The sequence below is a fragment of the Cervus canadensis genome, chromosome 6, assembly GCF_019320065.1.
Source record: "Cervus canadensis isolate Bull #8, Minnesota chromosome 6, ASM1932006v1, whole genome shotgun sequence".
Taxonomy (NCBI): Eukaryota; Metazoa; Chordata; class Mammalia; order Artiodactyla; family Cervidae; genus Cervus; species Cervus canadensis.
In genome coordinates this window covers 52,648,770-52,673,097 of record NC_057391.1, presented here as the reverse complement: position 1 = coordinate 52,673,097, position 24,328 = coordinate 52,648,770, and the positions used below count along the sequence as shown (strand labels likewise).

At 34.7% G+C, this 24,328-nt stretch overlaps 1 protein-coding gene across 1 annotated transcript in view; it reads right to left on the bottom strand.

Annotated features, from left to right (window-relative positions):
- WDR72 (WD repeat domain 72) overlaps positions 1 to 24,328 on the bottom strand; it is a 210,150-nt gene that overhangs the window by 80,535 nt on the left and 105,287 nt on the right. Inside the window, exons 15-16 of the mRNA XM_043472933.1 lie at positions 7,486 to 8,303; positions 4,340 to 4,431 (exon numbers count right to left, since the gene is read on the bottom strand). Of these exons, the coding sequence (XP_043328868.1) occupies positions 4,340 to 4,431; positions 7,486 to 8,303 (910 nt within the window). The remainder of the gene's footprint in view (positions 1 to 4,339; positions 4,432 to 7,485; positions 8,304 to 24,328) is intronic.

Sequence of the window (24,328 nt, the reverse complement as noted above, 5' to 3'; positions counted from 1 at the left end):
GTATTAAACATGGAGGCAGCCCAATGATCTTCAACCCCGACTGCACATTGAAATCACTTGGGAGCCTTTTTTCCCCCCCACAAAAATCAGTCTTCCAGTGACTCTGGTCTAATAGGTCCCAGGATGAGAATGGGGCAGGCATTAATACTTTTTAAAGTACCTTAGATGATTTTCATATATAGCCAGAGTCAAGAAACATTAATTAACATATATGTATTTCTAATAATTATCCTAATACACATTCACATCAAATCAAACTCATCTTTATACCTTAAACCCATTTCTGTACCTTTTTGCCACCAAAATGCAATGATTAACATTTCCCTCCAAACAGATTACTGAATTTAACAACTCCTTCCTCATACAAGTAGTTCCTGAAATTCTACCTTGCCATGAATCAGTATCTATCACACAGTAAACCCTATAAAAAAACTTCCTTTGATTTGTCCTTACCTAGCTATACTACTCTGATCAATAGGTATAGCACTTATGTTTTAATTTGACTCATTTTGTTATGTATCGTTTCTTTTAAATTTGCCCTCTTGAATGTCCTTTCTATCTATTTGCCCTAATGTTCAGCGTGAAATTTTAAGGGTAAGCTGTGGCTTAGTTTATTTAAATTGATCCATAGAGTGTCCAACAGTTCCCTACACAAAAAAGCACTTAATAAGTGCCTTTTCATTAATTGAAAATGGACATATTATCATCCAAATGAAAAAATCAATGAATTAAGGCTTTCTGATGGCTAAAGTATATTATCTAGGTGCGAGATCCAGGAGTGAGATAAGGAAGAGTAGTGCAATCCTGCACTGGAGGGAAAATTGCTATAATTGTCTATTTAAATTAATGTATTAATGTATGTTTGAAATCCTGGATCAACTATTTAAATTAGTTTTAGTCTAAGATGCTTTTCTTTGAATTACCATTTTATATTTTAATAGACATGTATGTGTGTGTATATATCTCACATTAGTGGGCAAGGGAGATTAATAGAAGTTATTGATATAAACTGGGAACATAAAAGAAATATATAAGAAACCTCTGACTCATTATTAATATCATGTTTTCCTATGGAACCTACGATATAAATTGGAAATGGCCAAGAACAGTATATAAAACATGTGAGTATGACAGAGTACTATGAGTTTGAAGTTGTATCTTTCATTTCTTCATGAGCAGAGCAGGTAAAGGAGCATTTTCTTTTTATCTATTTCCTTTCTCCCTCTTTCATTTGATTGACCTTGTGATTGCACCATCAAAGTTAAGTATTGGTCTCAACTGTAACTACTTACTGGCATCATGGGGTACTTCATAGCGCACTTTAATGTGATGTTAAAACTTTAATATGAAATGGAAATGAAAGCCAACTTTTCTTGGCAATGTCAGTGAGTTAAAGAATTAATTATAACTTCAGGGGAAAGATAAAAAGAAAACATCTCAGGCTTACCAATATTACTTAGCCATCATTTCTGATGATGGAAGTGGGTATTGGTTCCTGTCAGTCCTTCAGAATGAGAACCTCAGAGTACTATTTTATTCCTCAGGCTTGGACTTTATAGAATTAATAGCATGAAGTAAATCTCTCCTTTCTTTAACCTTCCATCTCCCAATTATTAAAACATAAAACCATGTTTCCTTTGTACCTAACTTAATTTTAAATGCTATAAATGCCACCTCTCAACATCAGGGAGATTGATAATAACCCTAGTTACTTAGGCTGCTTTGGTTGGGACAATCATAGGAAAAGTTGAGGCCTCCTTGGTTCTGGTTAGCAAATACCTGGGTCTCTGCAGAAGCCACTTACTGTTTCTGTTTTGTTGCTAAGCCATGTCTGACTCTTTTGCGACCCTATGGATTGTAGCCCACCAGGCTCACATGTCCATGGGATTCTCCAGGAAAGAATACTGGAGCGGGTTGCCATTTCCTTCTCCAGAGGATCTTCCCAACCCAGGGATTGAGCCCACATCTCTTGCATTGGCAGACGAGTTGTTTACCACTGAGCCACTAGGGAAGCCCAGAAACCACTTGTATTATACCTTAAATTCTCTTTCCCAGCATTATAAAAAATAAAAATTAGAGGAAATAACCCTAATAATGACTACTACTTCAGGCGAAGACAGGCAATCCAGACTAGGTCCTATGGAGGAAACATAACTTATAATCATAAATGTGAGAAATGGCCTGACATAGAAAGAGCAAGGAAGTTGGAATTAAATGGAGATGGACTGGAATCCTAGTCCTTCAGCTTGTTAGCTGGTTGACTATGAATGAGTCATCTAACTTCTCTGATCCCCAATTTCCCTAAGGATTAAACAGAGATAGATCCTCTTATTGTGCAGTGTTATTTCTATATTAGTTGAGATAATACATGTAAAGTTTGTAGACTTAATTCTTTGGACATACTAGTGGATTAATAATTAGAGACTATTAATAAACTCTCACTTTAATATTCTGAATGAATATTCTATTCAAAAGCCCTGAGAGGGCCACTGTGCAACTGTTATTCAGGTCATCCCAATGTATTAATCATATGCTGCACAACTTTGGAAGTAAAAAGCACATCAAATCTGGAATCTTATTCCTATTTTCCAAATTCAGTAACTATGGCTTTTAAAGGAGTAGAAGATATACTTAAAGCTACTTAAGTAGTAAGTGGCAGAACTGGATCTAGAACCTCAGTGGTTTATCTCCAAAACCATTGTTCTATTTTTTATTCATTCTTAATCCAAAAGTATTTGCTTAATTCCTTGCAAACATTGTTCTGGGAACTGGGAGCACAGCAGTGAATAAAGCTGATCAAAAAAAAAAAAATTATTTAATAACCTCCCTGGAGCTTACATTTGAGTGGCAGGAGGTAGGTGGCAAATGAAAAATGATATATAGCATGTCAGATGTTGAAAAGGATTATGATCAAACGGCAAGGGGTAGAGTGTGCCAGGGAGAATGGAGGGTGCTTGCACTGATAGGATGGCATTTGAGGATGAATTGAAGGATAGAGGATAGAGGTGGGGAACAGCAGGTTGACTTATGTGGAAATCTGGAGAGAGGGCCTTCCAGGCGGAGGGAACACTCAATGCAAAGACCTTAAACCCTGCCTGGCATGTTCTGGTAAGAGTTAAAAAGGGCAGCCTTGCTGGAAGTAGCGAAGCTGGGGATGAATACAAAGAGATGAGGTCAGATGGGGGCGTGTGTGAAGACATAGGTAGAGCAGCCAGGTTATACAGGGCCTCATGAGCTACCGTAAGGACCGTAGCTTTTATTCAGAGTGAAACAGAAGCTGCTGAAAAGTGTTAAGTAGTAGCATGAGGGCTTCCCTAGTGGTTCAGACAGTGAAGAATCCACCTGCATCGCAGATAGGCCTGGGTTTGATCCCTGGTTCAGGAAGATCTCCTGGAAAAAGGAATGACTACCCATTCCAATATTCTTGTTTGGAGAATCCAATGGACAGAGGAGCCTGGCTGGCTCAGTCCATGGGGTCACAAAGAGTCAGATATGACTGAGCAACTAACACACATGAGGTTCTGACTTAATTTCAAATAGATCATTCTGGATATTTGGTTGAGAATAGAGTGCAGGAGTCAAGAATAGCAGCAGAGGGTAGTTAGGAGCCTTCTGTATCCAGGCAAGAGGGGATGAAGTCTCACACCAGGCATTTGGCAGAATAGTGAAGAGAAGTAGTCAGAATCTGGGATATGTTCTGAAGATAGATGATTACTACCAACATGATTACTAAACCAACATGATTACTAAAAGTTTGGATGTGGAGTATGAGGAAAAGGAGAAAGTCAAAATGGCATTAAAGTTTTTGGCCTGAATAACTGGAAAGATAGATTTGTCATTTACTGAGATGTCAAAAAATTGGATAAGGAGGTTTGGGAGATGAATTAGCCATTTGGCATCAAAATAAAATCTTAACACCAAGATTGTTACCCAGAAAAATTCAAAGACAACCTTCTGAAATAGCTGTAAAACTGTAAAACTGTAAAATTACTTAATATAATACTTATGTGGTAATAAAGATATTGATATAGTAAGCTTTCTCATAAATCATATGGGACCTTTATTTAATATTAAATGTTTCCTTGCTGAAAAGTTTCAGACTTTTAAGTATTTCACAGATCATTTGAAAAATCCATTACATCTTATAAGATACTTGTTCTAATAACGAAATTTCATACATTTTAAATATAGACGGAATATAAAACTATAACCATGTGAAACACAGACTAAATCAAACAGTAAACATGCACCCTTCTCATTCTAAACTGTAGGATACTATCCAGTTATGGCACTTTTATTTCATAGAAAAAAAAATAGACTATATCTGTAACTACTTTACCATTTCGTAAATAACCATAGAAGCTTGAAATATTCAGAATATCATTTCCAGGACTTTTCATCTTATTATGCATAGACTCAATTTTGAAAGCACTGTTGAGAAAAGATTTAAAAGATATTGTTAAATATGTATAAATACATTTTGAGAAATAAATTGAAGATATGACTGCATGACCACTTCAACAAATTTGGGAATTGAGCACATTATTTTTAGCAATGTCTTTGACATTATTCTCTTTAGTAATCTTATTTCCCCACTTTGACTTACCTAAAAACCTAATCTCAATTGAATTGTGAATCTTGGTTTATTCAGAATTATCTTGCGATCCACTTTTACTGAAAGGCCATTGCTACTTTGAGGCATGTGATTTTGGCTAATGCAACAAATTTTTGAGTCCTAGTATGTTCATATCTGCCAAAGAATTATCCCCAGATAACATCAGGACTTGGTGAAGGCAGCCTTTACCCTAGTCCAGTGATTCAATGGGGGAAAATTTCAGATACTATCCAGGGATATTCTCAAAGGCAAATAGCTCTTTGCTTAAAATTTAGTTATATCATGCACTCAGTTGTTAAGCATGCAAAGATTTCTTCACCTTCCTGACCACAATGAAATGTGAGCAAAATGGCAACATTTATTGGAAAGATTTCATGTGACAAATTCAATACACAGTATTTTAATTTCCTTAAATATGACACATAGTCCCCAAAAGCAGATCAAATCTGATGTGGCTTACTTAGGGAAGCAGTCTCTAATCCTGACACCTCCATTCAATAATTTATTTTAATGAAGAATTTTGTAAAGAATTAACTAACATGTGGCAATGATTTTAAGGCCTTTTAATGGATAGCATGCTGAAAGCCCTTAATCTCCCCTGAAGGGCTCCAGACACATCCTCCACATCCTGTATTCAGCATCAGGAACAAACTCAGAATGAAAACCTCTGGCGATAGTAACTAAGTCCCTCATCTGCTCTGTCTGGTCATGATTAAGCTAACAAATAGAATTTGTTTTTAGAATTGAAGAAATCTTAACCATCACCTATTCTATTCACCTCATTTTATAAATGAGGAAAGCAAGGCCCAAAGGGGCTAAGTGACCAGTCCAAAGTCACACTACTTTAACAACAAAACTGGGATTTGTTCTCAGGTCTTTGGAATCAGCTGACTATAATTTTTTTATCATACATTAGGTGTTATTTCATTTTCTCATTAATAGAAAAGTGAAAGAAGCCTAACTGAAATTAAAATACACATATTATATTTATATATATATATGTTATAAACATGAAGTTATATATTTATAAATATATTATAATGAACAGAAGAAAAAAATAGAGGAAATTTAAGTATAGGAATCATGGAAATTTACCAGTCTCTACTTTCTCATTATTATGGCCACCAAACAGAAAACAGAAAAACCCTGTAGCATAGAAGCATTGAAATGGAAGGAAGCTTAACACTGAATCTATATAATTCATATGGACTTGCTACCAGACTGTAGGTTCACTGAAGGTAGGAACTCTATTATATAGTACCTGGCACAGATTTGTTGAACTGAGCTTTTACCAAAGAATAGAAATGTCAGGGACCGTTTACTACCATGTAATGAGCAATTCAAAAGTACATCTTCTCCAAAGGCTTTCTGATGGTTTCATCTCACACTAATTATTCTCTTTCCTCTGATCATCTACAATACTTACCTATACAAATGTTTCTCCTTGTTCTTTTAAGTGTTTTCTACTTACTTCATATGCATTATCTTCATTATTTGGAAGAGTTCCTACCCAAATAAAAATTTTATTTATGTTTCCTCTGTAAGCTAGTGCTAAGGACATATTCGTTAAGCACTGGGTGAGTCAAATCTTCTAACAGACTATGAAAAACCATATTGAATTTTACAGTGGGAGAAGGTAAATACAGAGTCAAGGCTAGCAGTCAGGCTCTGGAATTAGACTGATGCCCAGCCTCAGATTCAGCTTGCAAAGCTCTGAATTAATCTTGGGGTTGGTACTTTCTCTTCATAAGTCTCAATAGCCTATCTATACATTAAGCAAATAATCGCACCTATACCCTAGCTTTGTTGTGCACGTGGAATGAAATCATGTGGCCAATGCAAGGGCTTACATGGTGACTAGTAGATATTAAACACCCCAAAATAATAGCTATTATTACTAAACCATACTTTCTATAAATGAATTGATGATAACCTCTTCTATATTAATATGCCAAAGTATAAATTAAATGGTGGGATTTGAGGTATGAAATTTTCAAATTTTTCTTTTCCTAATGATATATGAAATATGCCATCAGAGGCATTTACTTTAATGCTTTTTGTTCATAGTTAATTCACAGCAAGGAGAAGGCAATGGCACCCCACTCCAGTACTCTTGCCTGGAAAATCCCATGGACGGAGGAGCCTGATAGGCTGCAGTCTATGGGGTCACGAAGAGTTGGAGAGGACTAAGCGACTTCACTTTCACTTTTCACTTTTATGCATTGGAGAAGGAAATGGCAACCCACTCCAGTGTTCTTGCCTGGAGAATCCTAGGGGTTGGGGAGCCTGGTGGGCTGCTGCCTATGGGGTCGCACAGAGTCGGACACGACTGAGGTGACTTAGCAGCAGCAGCAGCAGCATAATGGATTTCAAATGTGTGTGAATCTGTTTATCTATCTACCTATCTATTGAACAATTCAGCATCCAATACTGTGAATTTTCTGGAACATATTATGAGAGCAATGGATATTTGCTGGATGAATAAATTTTAAAATATACAGATTTGTTGCCAAGTTTTTTTCCCAATCTCAAAGAATTAAATGGAAGATTTTCTTAAATGTGTTTTGAGCTAAAGGAGATGTTGCTTATTTACTCTTTCTTTCCTTCTTTCCTCCCTTCCTTTAAAGGTCTTATTTTTTAAATGATTTTACTAAAGTTTCCATGATATTAAAATGGCATAAAAAGGAATTATTAAGTAGCAGTACAACTAAAGGCAAGTCATTTCAGTTTTTTGTCTTAGCTATAAAATTTCCCCTCCAAATTAACAAGAAAAGGAGAAATGAGGGAGGCTAGAGAGCTAAATTTAACAAATAATAATCATTTTTTAATATCCTAAATAAGAAAAGTCAAAATCTCTAGGTATGTCTTACCTGTCCATTCCATATGCCAGTTCTAAGGGCATGTTAACTAACTTGTTAACTAAAAATAGTTTGCTCAATAAATAAACTATAGTGTTTGACTCTTGCAAAGAATCAGAATTATTTTCCAGTCCTTTTGGCATCCCGGAGTTATTTGGAAAAGTGGAAGTGTATTTATCTGACAAGTCCAAAACTTTTCTAGAAAATAAATTCACTTTTGAATAGTCTTTTTTCATTTCGGTATTGTATAAATCCCAACCTGGCAGCATCAATGAGAAGTGATCTTCATTTGCAGCAAGTCCTAAAGAAACAGGACCCTGAAGCTTTAAAATATTGAGATGCTTAATGCAGAGATTATCTAATTCTTTATCCACTCCCCATGGCAAAAGGCAAGATAGGAGCAATTTAGCTGTGTCTATTGTGAGGTTGGCATCGACTTTTCTTGATTGCTTAGGGTGCATCTTTTTGAAGCTCTTTATTTTCTTCTGCTTTTTAATACCATCATTTTCTTCTGATAATTTGATGGCATTATCTCCATGGGCTGGGCTTTCACCAAAAGGCTTGGCATGTACCTCCATAGATAGAGGACCACAGACAGTTTTATTTCTTCTCAATGTCAATGTTGTCTTCTCTACTGTACTTTTGGCTCTTCTCAGAATCTCACTGCAGTAGAATGAATTGGAAGGGTCAACATCACAGATTGGAGTCGGCAGCAAAAGTTCAACAAGGCTTTCCAGATCAAAAAGAAGTATATGAAAGCCAATGTTACTCCATTTTGTCTTCACAAGCAAGACATTAAAAGGTCCCGAGAAAGACTTGGCATCAGCAACCTGAGGGAGATTTTAAAAATGTATGTCAAAGTTCTTATTTTTTAAGTGATTTTATTAAAGTTTCCATGATATTAAAATGGCATAAAAATAAATTATTAAGTAGCAGTACAACTAAAGGCAAGTCATTTCAGTTTTTTGTCTTAGCTATAAAAATTCCCCTCCAAATTAACATTCTATATTCTAATTATTTTGAAAACTTCTGTTTTTCTAAAACTTATTTTTTCCCCTAAAGAAATATGAGTTAAGCCTAAAGAGTAAGATGGCATCAGATTAACTTCCTTTTAGATACACATCTTATCACTGTAGCCATGAAAACATACAACAGGGGAAAATTAAGGAGCAGAAAAGTTAGAACCCTTGCAAGAACTGAGGAAGTCTTTTAACAAAAATGGTTTCTCCAAATTTGTTTATAATTTTTAAGAATTTTAATAATTATAAGCAATATAATAATTATAAGTAATCTAAAATGTTAACTAGTATCAAGTTTTTTTTTTTAATTTTAAAGATTTCCTTTGTGGACTTGCACTTGTACTTTGTCTGAGATGATTTTGCCCTAACTACTGGCACAGTGGGCTCCCACAGTTCAGTTTTGTTGCAGCTCTTTTAGAGGTCTTCCTTGAGTACCCCATGTCTCTATCCTCTTCCTTGCATTTTTTCCTTCATAGTATTAATTTTTGCCTTATATGAAATGCTTGTTTACTGTATATTTTCCCAAATATTATTCAGCTTCCACCACTGCAGGAGCTTTGTGCATCCATTTGTTCCCAATGCCAATAAAATAATGCCACTATACACTGTTACTAAGGGCTTCATAAATGTTTGTTGAATACACCATGAACAATGAAATCAAATATCTTTAAATGATGGTGTACAAATATATTTATGGGGGAAAATGTGTTCTATTGGGCAGAAAAAAATCCTTTTTGTTAAACCATGTGTGTACACATATATAGATAGTTTTAAAGATTGCTATAATACATAAATATATAAACATATGTATATATTAACATAAACATATATGTGTATATAGTCACAAGGAACAGGGATAGTTACCAAAATGGTGACAACAGTTAATTGGGAAGAGGGGGTTAAAATGATGTTTATTTATACTTTAGGGGTTTTGTTTTTTGAAATTTTTGTAGTGACTGTATATTTAATTTAAAAATATAGAAAAAGAATATTTTAAAAACCATTAAAATTTTTTGAAGTAAAAAACCAAAATGGGGACAAACTTAAATAGCACTTTTTTTTTTCTTTGTAAATGTAAAAGAATAGTATACAGATTGAAAAATGGGCAAATAACATCAATATCAATTGACAAATAATAACATTCAAATTAAAATATAAAAAATGCTTACCACCAATAGTAATCAAAAAGTAAAATTAGGATAAAAATATCATTTACTACCTATTAATTTAGCAAAAAGACTGTCTTACATTATTTTATTTTGTAATGTTTAATACATACAAATAATGTATAAACCGTACATTTAGTTTTTTAAGATTATCAATGTCTTATACCAAGAAACATGGACAGACCTAATTAGCATCATTATTCATAATTGCCCCAAACTAGAAGCAACCTTCCCCAATGGCTCAGAGGGTAAAGGATCTGCCTGCAATGCAGAAGACAGAAGGCTTGGGTTTGATTCCTGGGTCAGCAAGATCCCCTGGAGAAGGAAATGGCAACCCACTCCAGTATTCTTGCCTGGAGAATCCCACGGGCAGAGGATCCTGGCAGGATACAGTATATGGGTTCATACAGAGTCAGACATGGTTGAAGGAGACTAAGCAAGCAAGCAAGCAACAAACAAACTACAGGTCTATCAACAGTGGAAAACAGACACTGTGATATATTCATGCAATGGAAACATATACAATGAAAAATGAAAGAACTATAGACATTCAATAACATGTATAAAATGTATGAATCCACCTATATAATGTTGACCAAAGATGCCAGACACAAAATATTTAACTGCTAAATTAAAAAAAAAAAAAACAAAAACAAAGCAATAGGGTTTAAGGAAGCTTTCATAGGTAATAAGTCTATAAGGATAGTGGTTACATTTGGAGAGTAGGGATGCCATAATTTCTGGGGTGCTAAGTATTTTATTACTTGATGTAGTGATCATGCAGGTATGCACTTTGTGAATATTGAGTTGTACACTTTTGTCCCGTGTTCTCTTTATTTTTTCTGTATGCATTACACATTTCTTTTCTTTTTTAGTTGCTCAGCCATGTCTGACTCTTTGCCACCCCATAGACTGTAGCCCTCCAGGCTCCTTTGTCCATGGAATTCTCCAAGCAAGAATACTGGAGTGAGTAGCCATTCCCATCTTCCTGACCCAGGGATCAAACCCAGGTCACCTGCATTGCAGGTAGATTCTTTACCATCTGAGCCACCTGGGAAGCCCATTATACATTTAATTTTAAGCAAATAATGTAACTTAAATGTTACAATAATATCAATAATATCTCCCTATTTTGGTTAAAAAACTAGAACTTCCTCTGATTCTATATCCCTGCCAACTGTCAGAGGTAAACAGTATCTTCAATTTCATATTTATATCTATTCCTAATTGACCTATTTGATTTTGCACATTCTTAATTTTCATAAAAATATGATTATGCTCTTTAGAATTTTCCACTAATTGCTTTATTTAGCCTGAATTTTATATTTGTGAGATTCATATTTTATAATTACAGCTGTAGTTCTTTCATTTTTACTGCTGTAAAGTATTATACTATATGATAACTGCAGTTTATTCATTTAAATGGATATTTAAATTATCTTCACAATTTACTGTTACAAAAAGAAAAAAGGCACAGTAATTATTCTTCTGGTAAAGACTTTCTTCTGGTGCATATTTGTAAAAGTTTCTAGAGTGATGTTAATCATTTATAGGATATGCATATCTTCAGTTCTATTAGATTTTTCCAACTTCTTCTCCCAAATAATTGTATCAATTTATAAGTCTCAGTACCACTGTGTAAAGAGTTTCCATGTTCTACATCCTTACTAACACAGGATCTCATTTTTGTTAATGGGGGATATAAGTTATTTCTTCTAGTTTTAATTTTTATTTTTTAATTATTACCATTAATTATCATTGCAATATTTCATTGGCCTTTCACATTTTTTCTATAAAATGTCTACCTATGGCTTCTATAAACTCTTTTGACTTTTATTGACTTTCAGGTTTATATATTCATTCTGGTAGTAATCTGTTGGTTATTTGGTCCAAATCAGTCAGTCAGTCAGTTCAGTCACTCAGTCGTGTCCGACTCTTTGCAACCCCATGAACTGCAGCATGCCAGGCCTCCCTGTCCATCACCAACTCCCGGAGTCCACCCAAACCCATTTCCATTGAGTCGGTGATGCAATCCAACCATCTCATCCTCTGTTGTCCCCTTCTCCTCCTGCCCTCAATCTCTCCCAGCATCAGGGTCTTTTCAAATGAGTCAGCTCTTTGCGTCAAGTGGCTAAAGTATTGGAGTTTCAGCTTTAGCATCAGTCCTTCCAATGAACACCCAGGACTGATCTCCTTTAGGATGGACTGGTTGGATCTCCTTGCAGTCCAAGGGACCCTCAAGAGTCTTCTCCAACACCACAGTTCAAAACCATCAATTCTTCAGCACTCAGCATTCTTTATAGTCCAACTCTCACATCCATACATGACCATTTGAAAAACTATAGCCCCTTTTCTCTATTTGTGGCTTATCATTTCACTATTTTTAACAATGTTTTCAGATGAATATTGAATTCTTATTTTAATACTATCAAATTTGTGAAATATTTACTTTAAAAATTATATTTTTGGGGTCTTATTTAAAAATAAAAATGAAAATGTTCCCTATCTAGAGAATATAAAATTATTTACCTATTTTTCACCAAATTTAAAGTTGCACAGAACTTTTAAATTCTTTAATACTTTTCTCTTTCATATTTGTGTTTGATTTGCAATTGGAAATGATTTTCATGTTTTTTAAAATTTTGACATCCAATTATTTCAATATTATTTGTGAATTTTTCTTTTTCTCACTGATCTCTGTTTCCTGGGACATTAAGCAGTTTATCGATGACTGCACAATACTCCACTGTATAATAGCTTTACAAAAAGACTTTATGAGCTGATTGGGTAGTTTCTTCTATCCTGTTCTTTCTATGGTCTTCTATTCTTTTAAACTCCAAATTATATCTCCCACTTATTTAGACAGTGCTTAATTTCCTTTGAAAGTTTTATAACTGTTTAAAATGATGTTTATATTTTTCACTTATAATTTTTAAACGTTCCATAACACCTATAACTATGGGTCCCTTTTAATTTCTGTTATTATTTTTGTTGCTTTTGTTTCTTTCTTGCTAGAAGTTTGTCAATTTTAATTTTTTTTTTTTTTCAGAGAATCAACTTTGAATTTGTTGATCCTTTCAGTGAAATAATGTTTTTCTCAGGAGATAGTTTCATGGAGTATACTATTTAACCTTATTTTCTCACAGCATTTTAAGGCATTATTCTGCCGTCTTCTGGCTTCCTTTGATGCTGTTAAGATGTCACATAGGCAGTTGATGTAGTCTGTCACTCCATCTGGCAGCACTCTCTGCTGCTTTTCAGATCTTATTGTCTTTAATATTCTGTGTGGAAACACAGAATCACTCTGACTCTTCTGGTGTGGACGTTTTGCCCCAGTCTTACACTGTATCTGAACATTCCTATCTTTTGTTAATTTTGTGTGGTTCTCAGATTTGTCTTTTTGAATATTTTCTCTCTCTGTTCCTTATGAAACTCTGATTAGTTATTAATACTTGTCACTCAATCCCCTTTCATGTTTTTCATCTCTTTGTCTCTCTGCCACATGCTGGGCAGTGACTTAAGAACTTCTCTTCTGATCAGCCAGTTTTCTTCTCACCTGTCTCTATTGTGCCATTTAATTTGCCCACTGAGTTTCTAATTTTGATTTTTACATTTTTCATTTCTACAAGTTCTATTCGACAAATTCATCATGTTATAGTCTGTTAGTTATTCCTTATGTTTCTAAACCCTTTATTTTTTTAAAACATACTTATTTTGTTTGCATGCTGTATCTATAATTACAATTTTTAAGATCTTTGTGAATATGACTCTTATTTTGTTGATGCTTTCCTATTTTCTTATGTGTTTTGTAAGTATGTGTATGTGTGAAACATTATCAGTGAGAATCCTTTGAGACATGGGTAAAAGATGCATTCTTCTTAGAGAGGAGTTGTGTTTTTGACTGCCAGGTACTCAAAGGTACCACCAGCAGGCCCCTATTTAAATAAAAATGTCAGTTTAAGATTTTTTCCATTTCTTGCAATGTGAATCCTAACCCTGAACTTGTGTGAAGTTCAGGTTATCAATTCTTAGGCAAAACTGCTTTCCCCCATCCATCTTGGCTAAACCCAACAAAGAAATATATTGTCTTCTTTTGTGGAATAGATTTTTTTTTTTAAATTGCACATACAGCTCTAAGAGAATAATGAATTTGTGCAAAGGTCTCCAACCCAAATTTCCATCAATATACTGGACCTGAACACTCCCTTTAATTACGTATAGAGTGGTTAAAATCCAAGCTGAGAGACCCCAGAAATTAGCAGATGTCTTTCAGCTTTCCCTCTATCTGTCTAGATTTGTGATTTCACCTTGTTTTTAACCTTGAAGAGTTTCCCTAACTTTCATTTTAACTAAGCTGTGTATTATTTTTAAGGATTAATTGTGAAATATTTTATCCACTATTTTTAGAGAATTAATCAGTACTGATGTGCAGGCTATTTGCTCATAAATAGATTGAAAAGGGGTTTGTAAAGGGTACTAAAAGTTAAAATATTCAGCTTCAATAATGGAACCAAAAAAGGGCACTCTCACACACTATATGATGTATGTAAGCTGGTATCTCTTTCATGGAAGACAGTGAGCATAATGTATCAACAGCCTTAAACTATTATACACCCCTGGATGCAGAATTTCTTTTAGAAATAATTTATCCTAAGGGGAAAAGCACAAAGATGTACAAAATTATATGAAAAAAATGTTCATTGTAGAATTTTCTATATCAATAAGTTGAAAATAACTTAAACATCCCATAATAGAGATTTGGCTAAAGCAAGATGGTATATGCACACATTAAAACATTACATAGGTCTATATTTCTGTCTTTGTGCCAGTACCACACTGTCTTGATGACTGTGGCTTTGTAGTAGAGTCTGAAGTCAGGCAGGTTGATTCCTCCAGTTCCATTCTTCTTTCTCAAGATTACTTTGGCTATTCGAGGTTTTTTGTATTTCCATACAAATTGTGAAATTCTTTGGTCTAGTTCTGTGAAAAATACCGTTGGTAGCTTGATAGGGATTGCATTGAATCTATAGATTGCTTTGGGTAGAATAGCCATTTTGACAATATTGATTCTTCCAATCCATGAACACGGTATGTTTCTCCATCTGTTTGTGTCCTCTTTGATTTCTTTCATCAGTGTTTTATAGTTTTCTATGTATAGGTCCTTTGTTTCTTTAGGTAGATATACTCCTAAGTATTTTATTCTTTTTTGTTGCAATGGTGAATGGTATTGTTTCCTTAATTTCTCTTTCTGTTTTCTCATTGTTAGTGTATGGGAATGCAAGGGATTTCTGTGTGTTAATTTTATATCCTGCAACTTTACTATATTCATTGATTAGTTCTAGTTAATTTTCTGTAGAGCTTTAGGGTTTCTATTTAGAGGATCATGTCATCTGCAAACAGTGAGGTTCACTTCTCTTTCCTATCTGGATCCTTTTATTCTTTTTCTGCTCTGAATTGCTGTGGCCAAAACTTCCCACACTATGTTGAACAGTAGTTGGTGAGAGGGACCTGGGTCTTGTTCCTGATTTCAGGGGGAATGCTTTCAATTTTTCACCATTGAGGTGATGCTTGCTGTGGGTTTGTCATATATGGCTTTTATAATGTTGAGGTATGTTCCTTCTATTCCTGCTTTTTGGAGAGTTTTAATCATAAATGAGTGTTGAATTTTGTCAAAGGCTTTCTCTGCATCTATTGAGATAATCATATGGTTTTTATCTTTCAATTGTTAATGTGGTGTATTACATTGATTGATTTGTGGATATTAAAGAATCCTTGCATTCCTGGGATAAAGCCCACTTGGTCATGGTGTATGATTTTTTTAATATGTTGTTGGATTCTGTTTGCTAGAATTTTGTTAAGGATTTTTGCATCTATGTTCATCAGTGATATTGGCCTGTAGTTTTCTTTTTTTGTGGCATCTTTGTCTGATTTTGGAATTAGGTGATGGTGCCTCAAGAATGATTTGAAGTTTACCTTCTTCTGCAATTTTCTGGAAGAGTTTGAGTAAGGTAGGTGTTAGCTCTTCTCTAAATTTTTGGTTAGAATTCAGCTGTGAAGCCACTGGTCCTGGGCTTTTGGTTTTGCTTGGAGATTTTTGTTACAGTTCCTCGAATTCCTTGCCTGTGATGGGTCTGTTAAAATCTTTCTATAACAAGAATAGAAAGCCCAGAGATAAATCACGAACCTATGGACACCTTATCTTGACAAAGGAGGCAAGGATATACAATGGAAAAAAGACAACCTCTTTAACAAGTGGTGCTGGGAAAACTGGTCAACCACTTGTAAAAGAATGAAACTAGAACACTTTCTAACACCATACACAAAAATAAACTCAAAATGGATTAAAGATCTAAATGTAAGACCAGAAACTATAAAACTCCTAGAGGAGAACATAGGCAAAACACTCTCCGACATAAATCACAGCAAGATCCTCTATGACCCACCTCCCAAATATTGGAAATAAAAGCAAAACTAAACAAATGGGACCTAATGAAACTTAAAAGCTTTTGCACTACAAAGGAAACTATAAGTAAGGTGAAAAGACAGCCCTCAGATTGGGAGAAAATAATAGCAAATGAAGAAACAGACAAAGGATTAATCTCAAAAATATACAAGCAACTCCTGAAGCTCAATTCCAGAAAAATAAATGACCCAATCAAAAAATGGGCCAAAGAACTAAACAGACATTTCTCCAAAGAAGACATACAGATGGCTAACAAACACATGAAAAGATGCTCAACATCACTCATTATAGAGAAATGCAAATCAAAACCACAATGAGGTACCATTACACGCCAGTCAGGATGGCTGCTATCCAAAAGTCTACAAGCAATAAATGCTGGAGAGGGTGTGGAAAAAAGGGAACCCTCTTACACTGTTGGTGGGAATGCAAACTAGTACAGCCGCTATGGAGAACAGTGTGGAGATTTCTTAAAAAACTGGAATTAGAACTGCCATATGACCCAGCAATCCCACTTCTGGGCATACACACTGAGGAAACCAGATCTGAAAGAGACACGTGCACCCCAATGTTCATCGCAGCACTGTTTATAATAGCCAGGACATGGAAGCAACCTAGATGCCCATCAGCAGATGAATGGATAAGGAAGCTGTGGTACATATACACCATGGAATATTACTCAGCCGTTAAAAAGAATTCATTTGAACCAGTCCTAATGAGATGGATGAAACTGGAGCCCCTTATACAGAGTGAAGTAAGCCAGAAAGATAAAGAACATTACAGCATACTAACACATATATATGGAATTTAGAAAGATGGTAACGATAACCCTATATGCAAAACAGAAAAGAGACACAGAAATACAGAACAGACTTTTGAACTCTGTGGGAGAAGGTGAGGGTGGGATGTTTCAAAGAACAGCATGTATACTATCTATGGTGAAACAGATCACCAGCCCAGGTGGGATGCATGAGACAAGTGCTCGGGCCTGGTGCACTGGGAAGACCCAGAGGAATCGGGTGGAGAGGGAGGGGGGAGGGGGATCGGGATGGGGAATAAGTGTAAATCTACGGCTGATTCATATCAATGTATGACAAAACCCACTGAAATGTTGTGAAGTAATTAGCCTCCAACTAATAAAAAAATTTAAAAAAAAAAACATTACATAGATATTTAAAAGAGTTTGTTGTAAAATGTAAAATGTCACAGCAAGAAATTCACATATATTGTTGACAGAAAATATCTATATCTGAAAAGTACAATGTGATTTACAAAATTTCAGAGATTTCTTATGTCTCCTGTTTTTAAAACTCCTACAAAAATTTATATTTTACTATAGTAAACAAAAGCTCTTTTAAAAAAGCAATATAAATTGCCAAAGAAAATGCTAATATTAGATATGGCATTCTAAAGGTTTTTAATATATGCTTCTCCCCAAAAAGTACACGAATTGAAATAAACTTTAAAGCTAAGAAAACCAACTCAACATAAATGATCAAAGGTTAATATTATGGATATATATAGACCTCACAAAAATTAATTAAGAAAATATTCATCTCAGGAGAAAAAATGGTAAAAGAAGATAAAAATATCACAGAGGGAAATATTTTTTAAACAATTTGTCTCAATAAAAAGCAAATAAGTGTCAAATTTCATGTACTGTACTGGTTTCAATCCCTTCAATTAAAGTTTTCACAAATTTGTAACAAACAGAAAGTAGAGTATTCCAAACTGTTGAGTGCTCATTTCAAGCTGAACTTTGATAAGATCTAGATGTCCTTAACCTTTTTAAAAAACATTGTGGTAATGTGTATCAAGAATCTTAAAAATATTCAGTATCATCTCCCCTAATTGAGATGCTACTTCATGTTCCTGAAGGGTACCATTCCAAGTTCCATCTTTTGGGCTTATCCCTGGTTTTCTTTCATTCAGCAGGCACTCAAGAGGTCCTTGTTGAATGCCTACTGAATAGAACCTGGTGTGAGGTGTTATCTACCCAATACAGAGCAAGACCCAGCATTTCCATGGATGCAGCTCACATTCTTTACCCACAGAGGGGAGAGAGACATGCCAAGCAATAACCACACAGCTTGGATAAGGGAAGAATAAGGAAAAGATATTGGAAGCTATAAAGGGCTGAAAAAGACACCTCAGCCTGAAGAATACCAGTAGGAGTCTCAGCAGAAGCGACACCAAACTGAGACATGAAAGATTAAGGAGAAATGAACTGAAGGAAAGTGGGAGGCCAAGTATTTCAGGCAAAAGAAAGGGAATGAGAAACCCCCTAGAGTGACGCTGAAAAAGGAATGAGAAAGTGTGCAGGGAGTATGCACGGTGAAGGTTTTAGTTTGGCTCCAGAGTAGAATATGGGAATGCAGAAGGAGCCCTGCAGGACAGGAGCCAGATTACACTGAAGCCCTGCAAGCTCTGTTGAGTTTCAAATTTATTCAAAGAACATTTATGGCCCCTAAAGGGGTATAAAGCAAGGAAGTCACCTATTCACAAACTATAGCCATGGTTTCTTTTGAATTAGGGGTAATCAAGTAGGCTGAAGACAGGGTTCTGTCCTTGTGTATACTTCTACTTCCCCAAAGCTATAATCTAGACTTCTTCAGTTACTGCGACAGTCAAAATCATAGCAATGATTCTGGCAATATTTTGTGATCCATGCTGCCACACCAGGCCCATTATACTGCTGTAAACAAAAATCCTAAATTTCTGTCCCTAAAATGATCACCTTAAGTCTCAAGAGTAACTGGATACTTTATAGTATTTTTAAATCATAAGTGTTATTCCAAATTTATTTAGCATACAAAAAAGTTGATTTCCATTTGAAAATAAGTCCATTGGATGATATATAAACCACTGCTATATTTGAATGTACTAAAATGATTAAATATTATAATTCTAGCCTGTCATCATTGTTTGAACATTTTAAAATCTTTGAAAAAATAGTATATTTTTAAAGTCATGTCACCAAAGGACTTTAAAAATAACAGTTGCCAATTTTGGGGGCATAAGTAACACATAATGACAATGAATACCTATAACAGTAATTCCTGAGCTTTAATATATCATAAATTGGGCATGTACAATATTTAGTAATGTGTAGTAAAGGTAATGGTATTTCTTAAACTTCTTTATATTTATATGTTACCTATATAAAATATATTCCTCAGATAAGAATTCTATTAACAGTAAATTACAGTAACGGTAAATCATGACTGAATGATGTTGTGTAAAAATATAAATATTTAGAATGACAAAGCATACGTAAGCATCATTACAACAGAAGTGTCTAGAAACATTTACCCATCTTGTTATAATAAAAAGTCTAGAACAAGTAATCAAATACAAAAGTATTTCATTTAGTCTAAGTCACTGAAAGGTGAGGGCTAAATACAAATTTTAAGTTATTAGTTCACACGTTATTTATAGAATGCTCTCTGTTTGGCAGTAATTTCTCAAATTATGCTGTCCAGGCTTTGCAAGCACAAGAAGGTGCTGGTATTTTCCCCAAGATCACATCACATTTAGTCTTACTCTCTGAAGTTCAGGTTGAGGCGAGAGAGGAGGTGTGGTTTACAATCAGGACAGCAAGAGGGTGGCACTCAGGACAATGGTCCATTCCAACCTCTGAACTTTGTGAGGCAGGGGAGTGAAATGGTGGTGGTATATCTACATGTGAATGCTCGAAACAGCAGGTGGGGAGAAGAAAGAGGCACAGAGAACTGAGCTCTTTGTCTGAAGCACACAGATTTGGGGAAAAGCTACTGAGTCAGAAAGTCTGCAAGTAGAATCCCAGATGGCCAGCGGGCAAAAACTATTCTTCTACAAGCAGCAAGAACTCAGAATAAATGACAAGTAAAACTGAAGTCAACAACACAAAATTCAAACCCTTAACAACCCAGTGTACATGGAAAAAAGAAAACCAAAAAAAAGAAAAAGAAAAACCCAAAAGTATGGAGGAAAAAAAAATGTAATAGATGTGAAGGTATACATTTAACATCTTTATTAATAAAAGTCCATTTATTTTTTTCTTCATCCTACTGTGTTCAGCTTGTGCCTTTCCCTTTTCTGAGTCAGAAAGACAAAATTGTTAAACAAGGCTGTTTTTACACCCTGTCTTTGAAGGTAGAAATGCACTGTCTAACAACATGTTCTGATAAAACTTTTTCCTGAAAACATATTGGATCCCCCACTGAGTTTGTTATAAAAGAATCTGACCTGCCCAAACTGCAACAACTGCAAATACATCTGGTAAAACTGATGCTTAAAACCATGCTCAAATGCTCACTCTTATGCTTTTGTGCCATAATACCTAATACAAATATTTAAATACTAAGTGAGAAAACATATAAATGATAGCAGTCAAATATTTTAAATACTTAGTTTCATTAGAGCAAGAAGAATTTAGAAATGATCTAATCTGACCCCTTCCCCTTAAACAAAGGAAAATGAGGGACAGAGAAGTAAAGTGACTTGTTCAAAGTTACCTATTTGGTAAATAGCCAAGTCAGGATTCTTGTCTTTTTTGTTTGTTTGTTTTTTTCTTCAGATGATATTATCAACTTAATTTTTTCAAAAATGAAATAGTCTTATTTATTATTTCTAAGATAGACAAAGGGTCCAGATTAGCTAAGCAGTCCTTTTACGAAACACTATATTCACTGAAATGTATAAGGAGATCATCATTATATGAAAATATTTACCAATGAGCTGATCACTTACAAAATTAGAACCCAAACACTGCTCCATTTCTAATATTCTTTAGTCAGGCTCTGACTGATTATCAAATAATACAATCCGATTGCAAAGTAAATAGCAAATATTGTTAAAAATGGAGTATTATTCTAAATCCAGACAGGGATATCAGAACTACCTGAGTCAGACCCAGTGTCATTGACTAATAAGAATCCAGCAAAGACCAGTTAAGAACTGAAGAAGACAAAACTAATTAAGATGCTTCACATGACAAATCTTGTAACATGAGAGGCCTGTGAAACACTTGATTATCTTTTAAACACTTTTTAAAATAACTATTATTCAATGTGAAATTCAAACATGAAGTAAAGGGTAACATATTATGTAACATGCAATTTATTTAAAAATATGCAAAACAAATTTTGTTTTAAATAATTAGTATATAATTGTAATCATAACATAAGTTTAAAGAATTAGTATAGAATACAATTATAATCTAAACTTTATTAAATATAAATCACATTTTAATAATTTTACTTTTTAGTTAAAATTCTGTTTTTACTCCTGTTAACAGCTAACTCAGCAGATCAACCCATGCTCTACAGTCTTCCTGACCACTGGTAGGCTACATTCTACTTTATGCATTACAATCACAGGAACTATGGTATTTGCTTATCCTTTTTTTTCCTTCAGTTCTTTCCTAGGCTTATCATTTTCATTTCATAATTTAATAAGTTATGTAAAAAATGAGGAACTCTGCATGTACAATAGATTCCGTAAGAAAAGAAACTTTAGTAATTTGTATTTTTGGGCTTCCCTGGTGGCTCAGAAATAAAGAATTTGCCTGCAATGCATGAGACCTGGGTTTGATCTCTGGGTCAGGAAGATCCCCTGGAGGAGGGTATGGCAATTCACTCCAATATTTTTGCCTGGAGAATCCCATGGACAGAGGAGCCTGGCAGGCTACAGTCCACGGGGTCACAAACAGTGGGTGGGACATGACTGAGCGACTAAACACAGCACAGCGGAAGGGTTCAGAATGAGCATCCACAAAATGTAGCACTTTTGCGGGAGGATTATTTTGAGGTAAAGGTTATCCAGACCCTGAGGGTTCCAGAGAAACCTTTTTCTCTCTCTTAACTAGAAGAATTTAAATTGGGGATTTTCCCAGAAAAAAAGTCATTACCAGAGATAGATTTTATCTAAGTGGCCCCATCTCTATGGCAGGGCAAACATATAATTACCACTCATGTGCTCTTCTTATCATCCTGTGAATGACCTTCCTGTCCTTGAAAGCTCCAGAGTCCTATCCTCCTCCTTAACTCAGGATGGCATATGTACCTCATTTTCCCTTCCTGTCTCTGACCCTCTCATGTGTCTGGGATTTCTGTAATTACAAAATCAAATTTTATTTTCTCCTGTTAATCTGTCTCATGTCAATTTAATTCTTAGGTCAGCCAGAAAAATCTAGAAGGGTAAGGGAAAGTTTTCTTCCTCCATGACATCTGAATGACCCTATAGTGATGAGTCATGTTAACAACTCCTGGATAACTAGGTATGGATGAAGCCATGCAGCAGATCAGGAAAAAAAAAAAGAAACCTCATAAAAATATACAAGGATTCTACACTCTGGTTACTCTGTAAGTTTCTAAATTTTCCCTATTCTTTAAATAAACAAAAGAGAGAAATCCCAGTTGATGCATTTCTAGTTAATTCTCGGAGGAAATATATTAGGAATTCTAGAAAATGTATCTATACTTAAAGGAAAATATCCACATCAAAAGATTTGTGATAATGGGAGTTTTTTCAAATAAGGATGGTACAGATGATGGGGGAAATGTGGTATCTGTGCATTAAACACTATCACTGAGAAATTACATGACTAACCAATGTGATAAATTTTACAGAAAAGGTAACATAATTTCTTGAAATAGCAAATTTTCTGAGAAACAAATCTAAAATGTAGATGACTTTATGACCTAAAACTCATGTCACAAAAGCAGAGAATATGATACATGTATACAAAAGAAGCTACTAGTTGCCTACATCTTTGCTACTAAAAATTTCAGATAGCTACTTTCATTTTGTGACTAACAAATCCTAGAGGTTTTGGATAAGTTGACATCTAGTCAAGATGGCAAAGTTTAGACTTTGGACAGAGTTATTTCTTCCAAATAGATACCAATAATGAAGGACATATTTTTTAAAAAGAAATTTTAAAAGGTTTAGACAAGCTCAAAAACAAAATAAACATCTTTTGTTTATTTTGGATCAAAATGGGACAGAAAGACAAAGTGCTTAGTGGAGGTAAAGTTACAGGCCTTTCTAGCGACAGATCTTTAAGCAGGTTGCAAGACTTCATAGTTCAGCCCCTGAGTTTAACATCAATGGAAGATACCTAGCCTAGAACAATTTTAACTTGTAACTAAATCAAGGCACAAGCTTGCTCTCTAATTAGACAGAAATATACTTAGTATCAGTATAGTTCAGACTTCATTCTGGACTAATGACCTTGCAAAAGGTAGACAGAGACAATAGTAAAACTAATAGGGAATATTAGTTGCATATATATATAGAGAGAGAGGAAAATAAAATACACCAAAAAACAAACAAACAAACAAACAAAAAAACCCACAAAAACCAAGAGAAAAAATGTCCTCTAGAAATGAGGCTATAAACCAAAATTCTAAAACATTGGAAATCTAATAGAAAGACAGTTAAAAAATAAGCACCGATGCATAGATTTACTCCAGATGAAATCAATGCTTTGGAATGGACTGGAAAAAAAAAATCAGAGAAATTGAGAGAATAGTATTCACAAAAATGAACAAGAAAATATGAAAGGAAGAAAGTAAAATAAAATGAATAAATGAGAAAGAATTTGTTAGAAATATTAAGAAAATGTAATAATTGTATTTAAAATACAGCAGAGACATATTAGAAAACTATCATGAATAAGTCTATGGGAACAGCCTGTGAAATATATCATAAGAGTATATTTCAACTCAGAGGAACTCACCTTACACAGCAAACCTAGGTAGGCCCTTTCATTTATCAAAACGATAATAGTGCCCAGGAAACATTTTACCCAACTGTCTATAACCCTACATTCATGCATTTAGGAAAGCACTGGAATTCCTGTTTTCTTTGGGTAAGAATTTGAAATACACTGTCTTACAAAAGCACTAAAAAGGGCAACTTTGTAGAGCTTGAAATGCTGCTGTTAATAATACACATCCTTAACACCATGAGCTACCAGAGCTTTAGAGAGCTGGCCTGGAAACCAAGTAACTTTAAAGTCCTTGTTTTCAATGTGTCTCCAGGAAAATGCAATCAAATCTTTGAGCAAACCGATTTATAAACTTTGGGAATACAGTTCATCCTGACTTTGGGCTGCTTGCTTGTTTTTCTTGCAGTGCTTCAGTGCATCCACTGATGTGGCCTGGCTTTAAGTTACACTCTACTATTACTTAGTCTGTGTAAAACTTTCATTAAAGTCTTGAGCA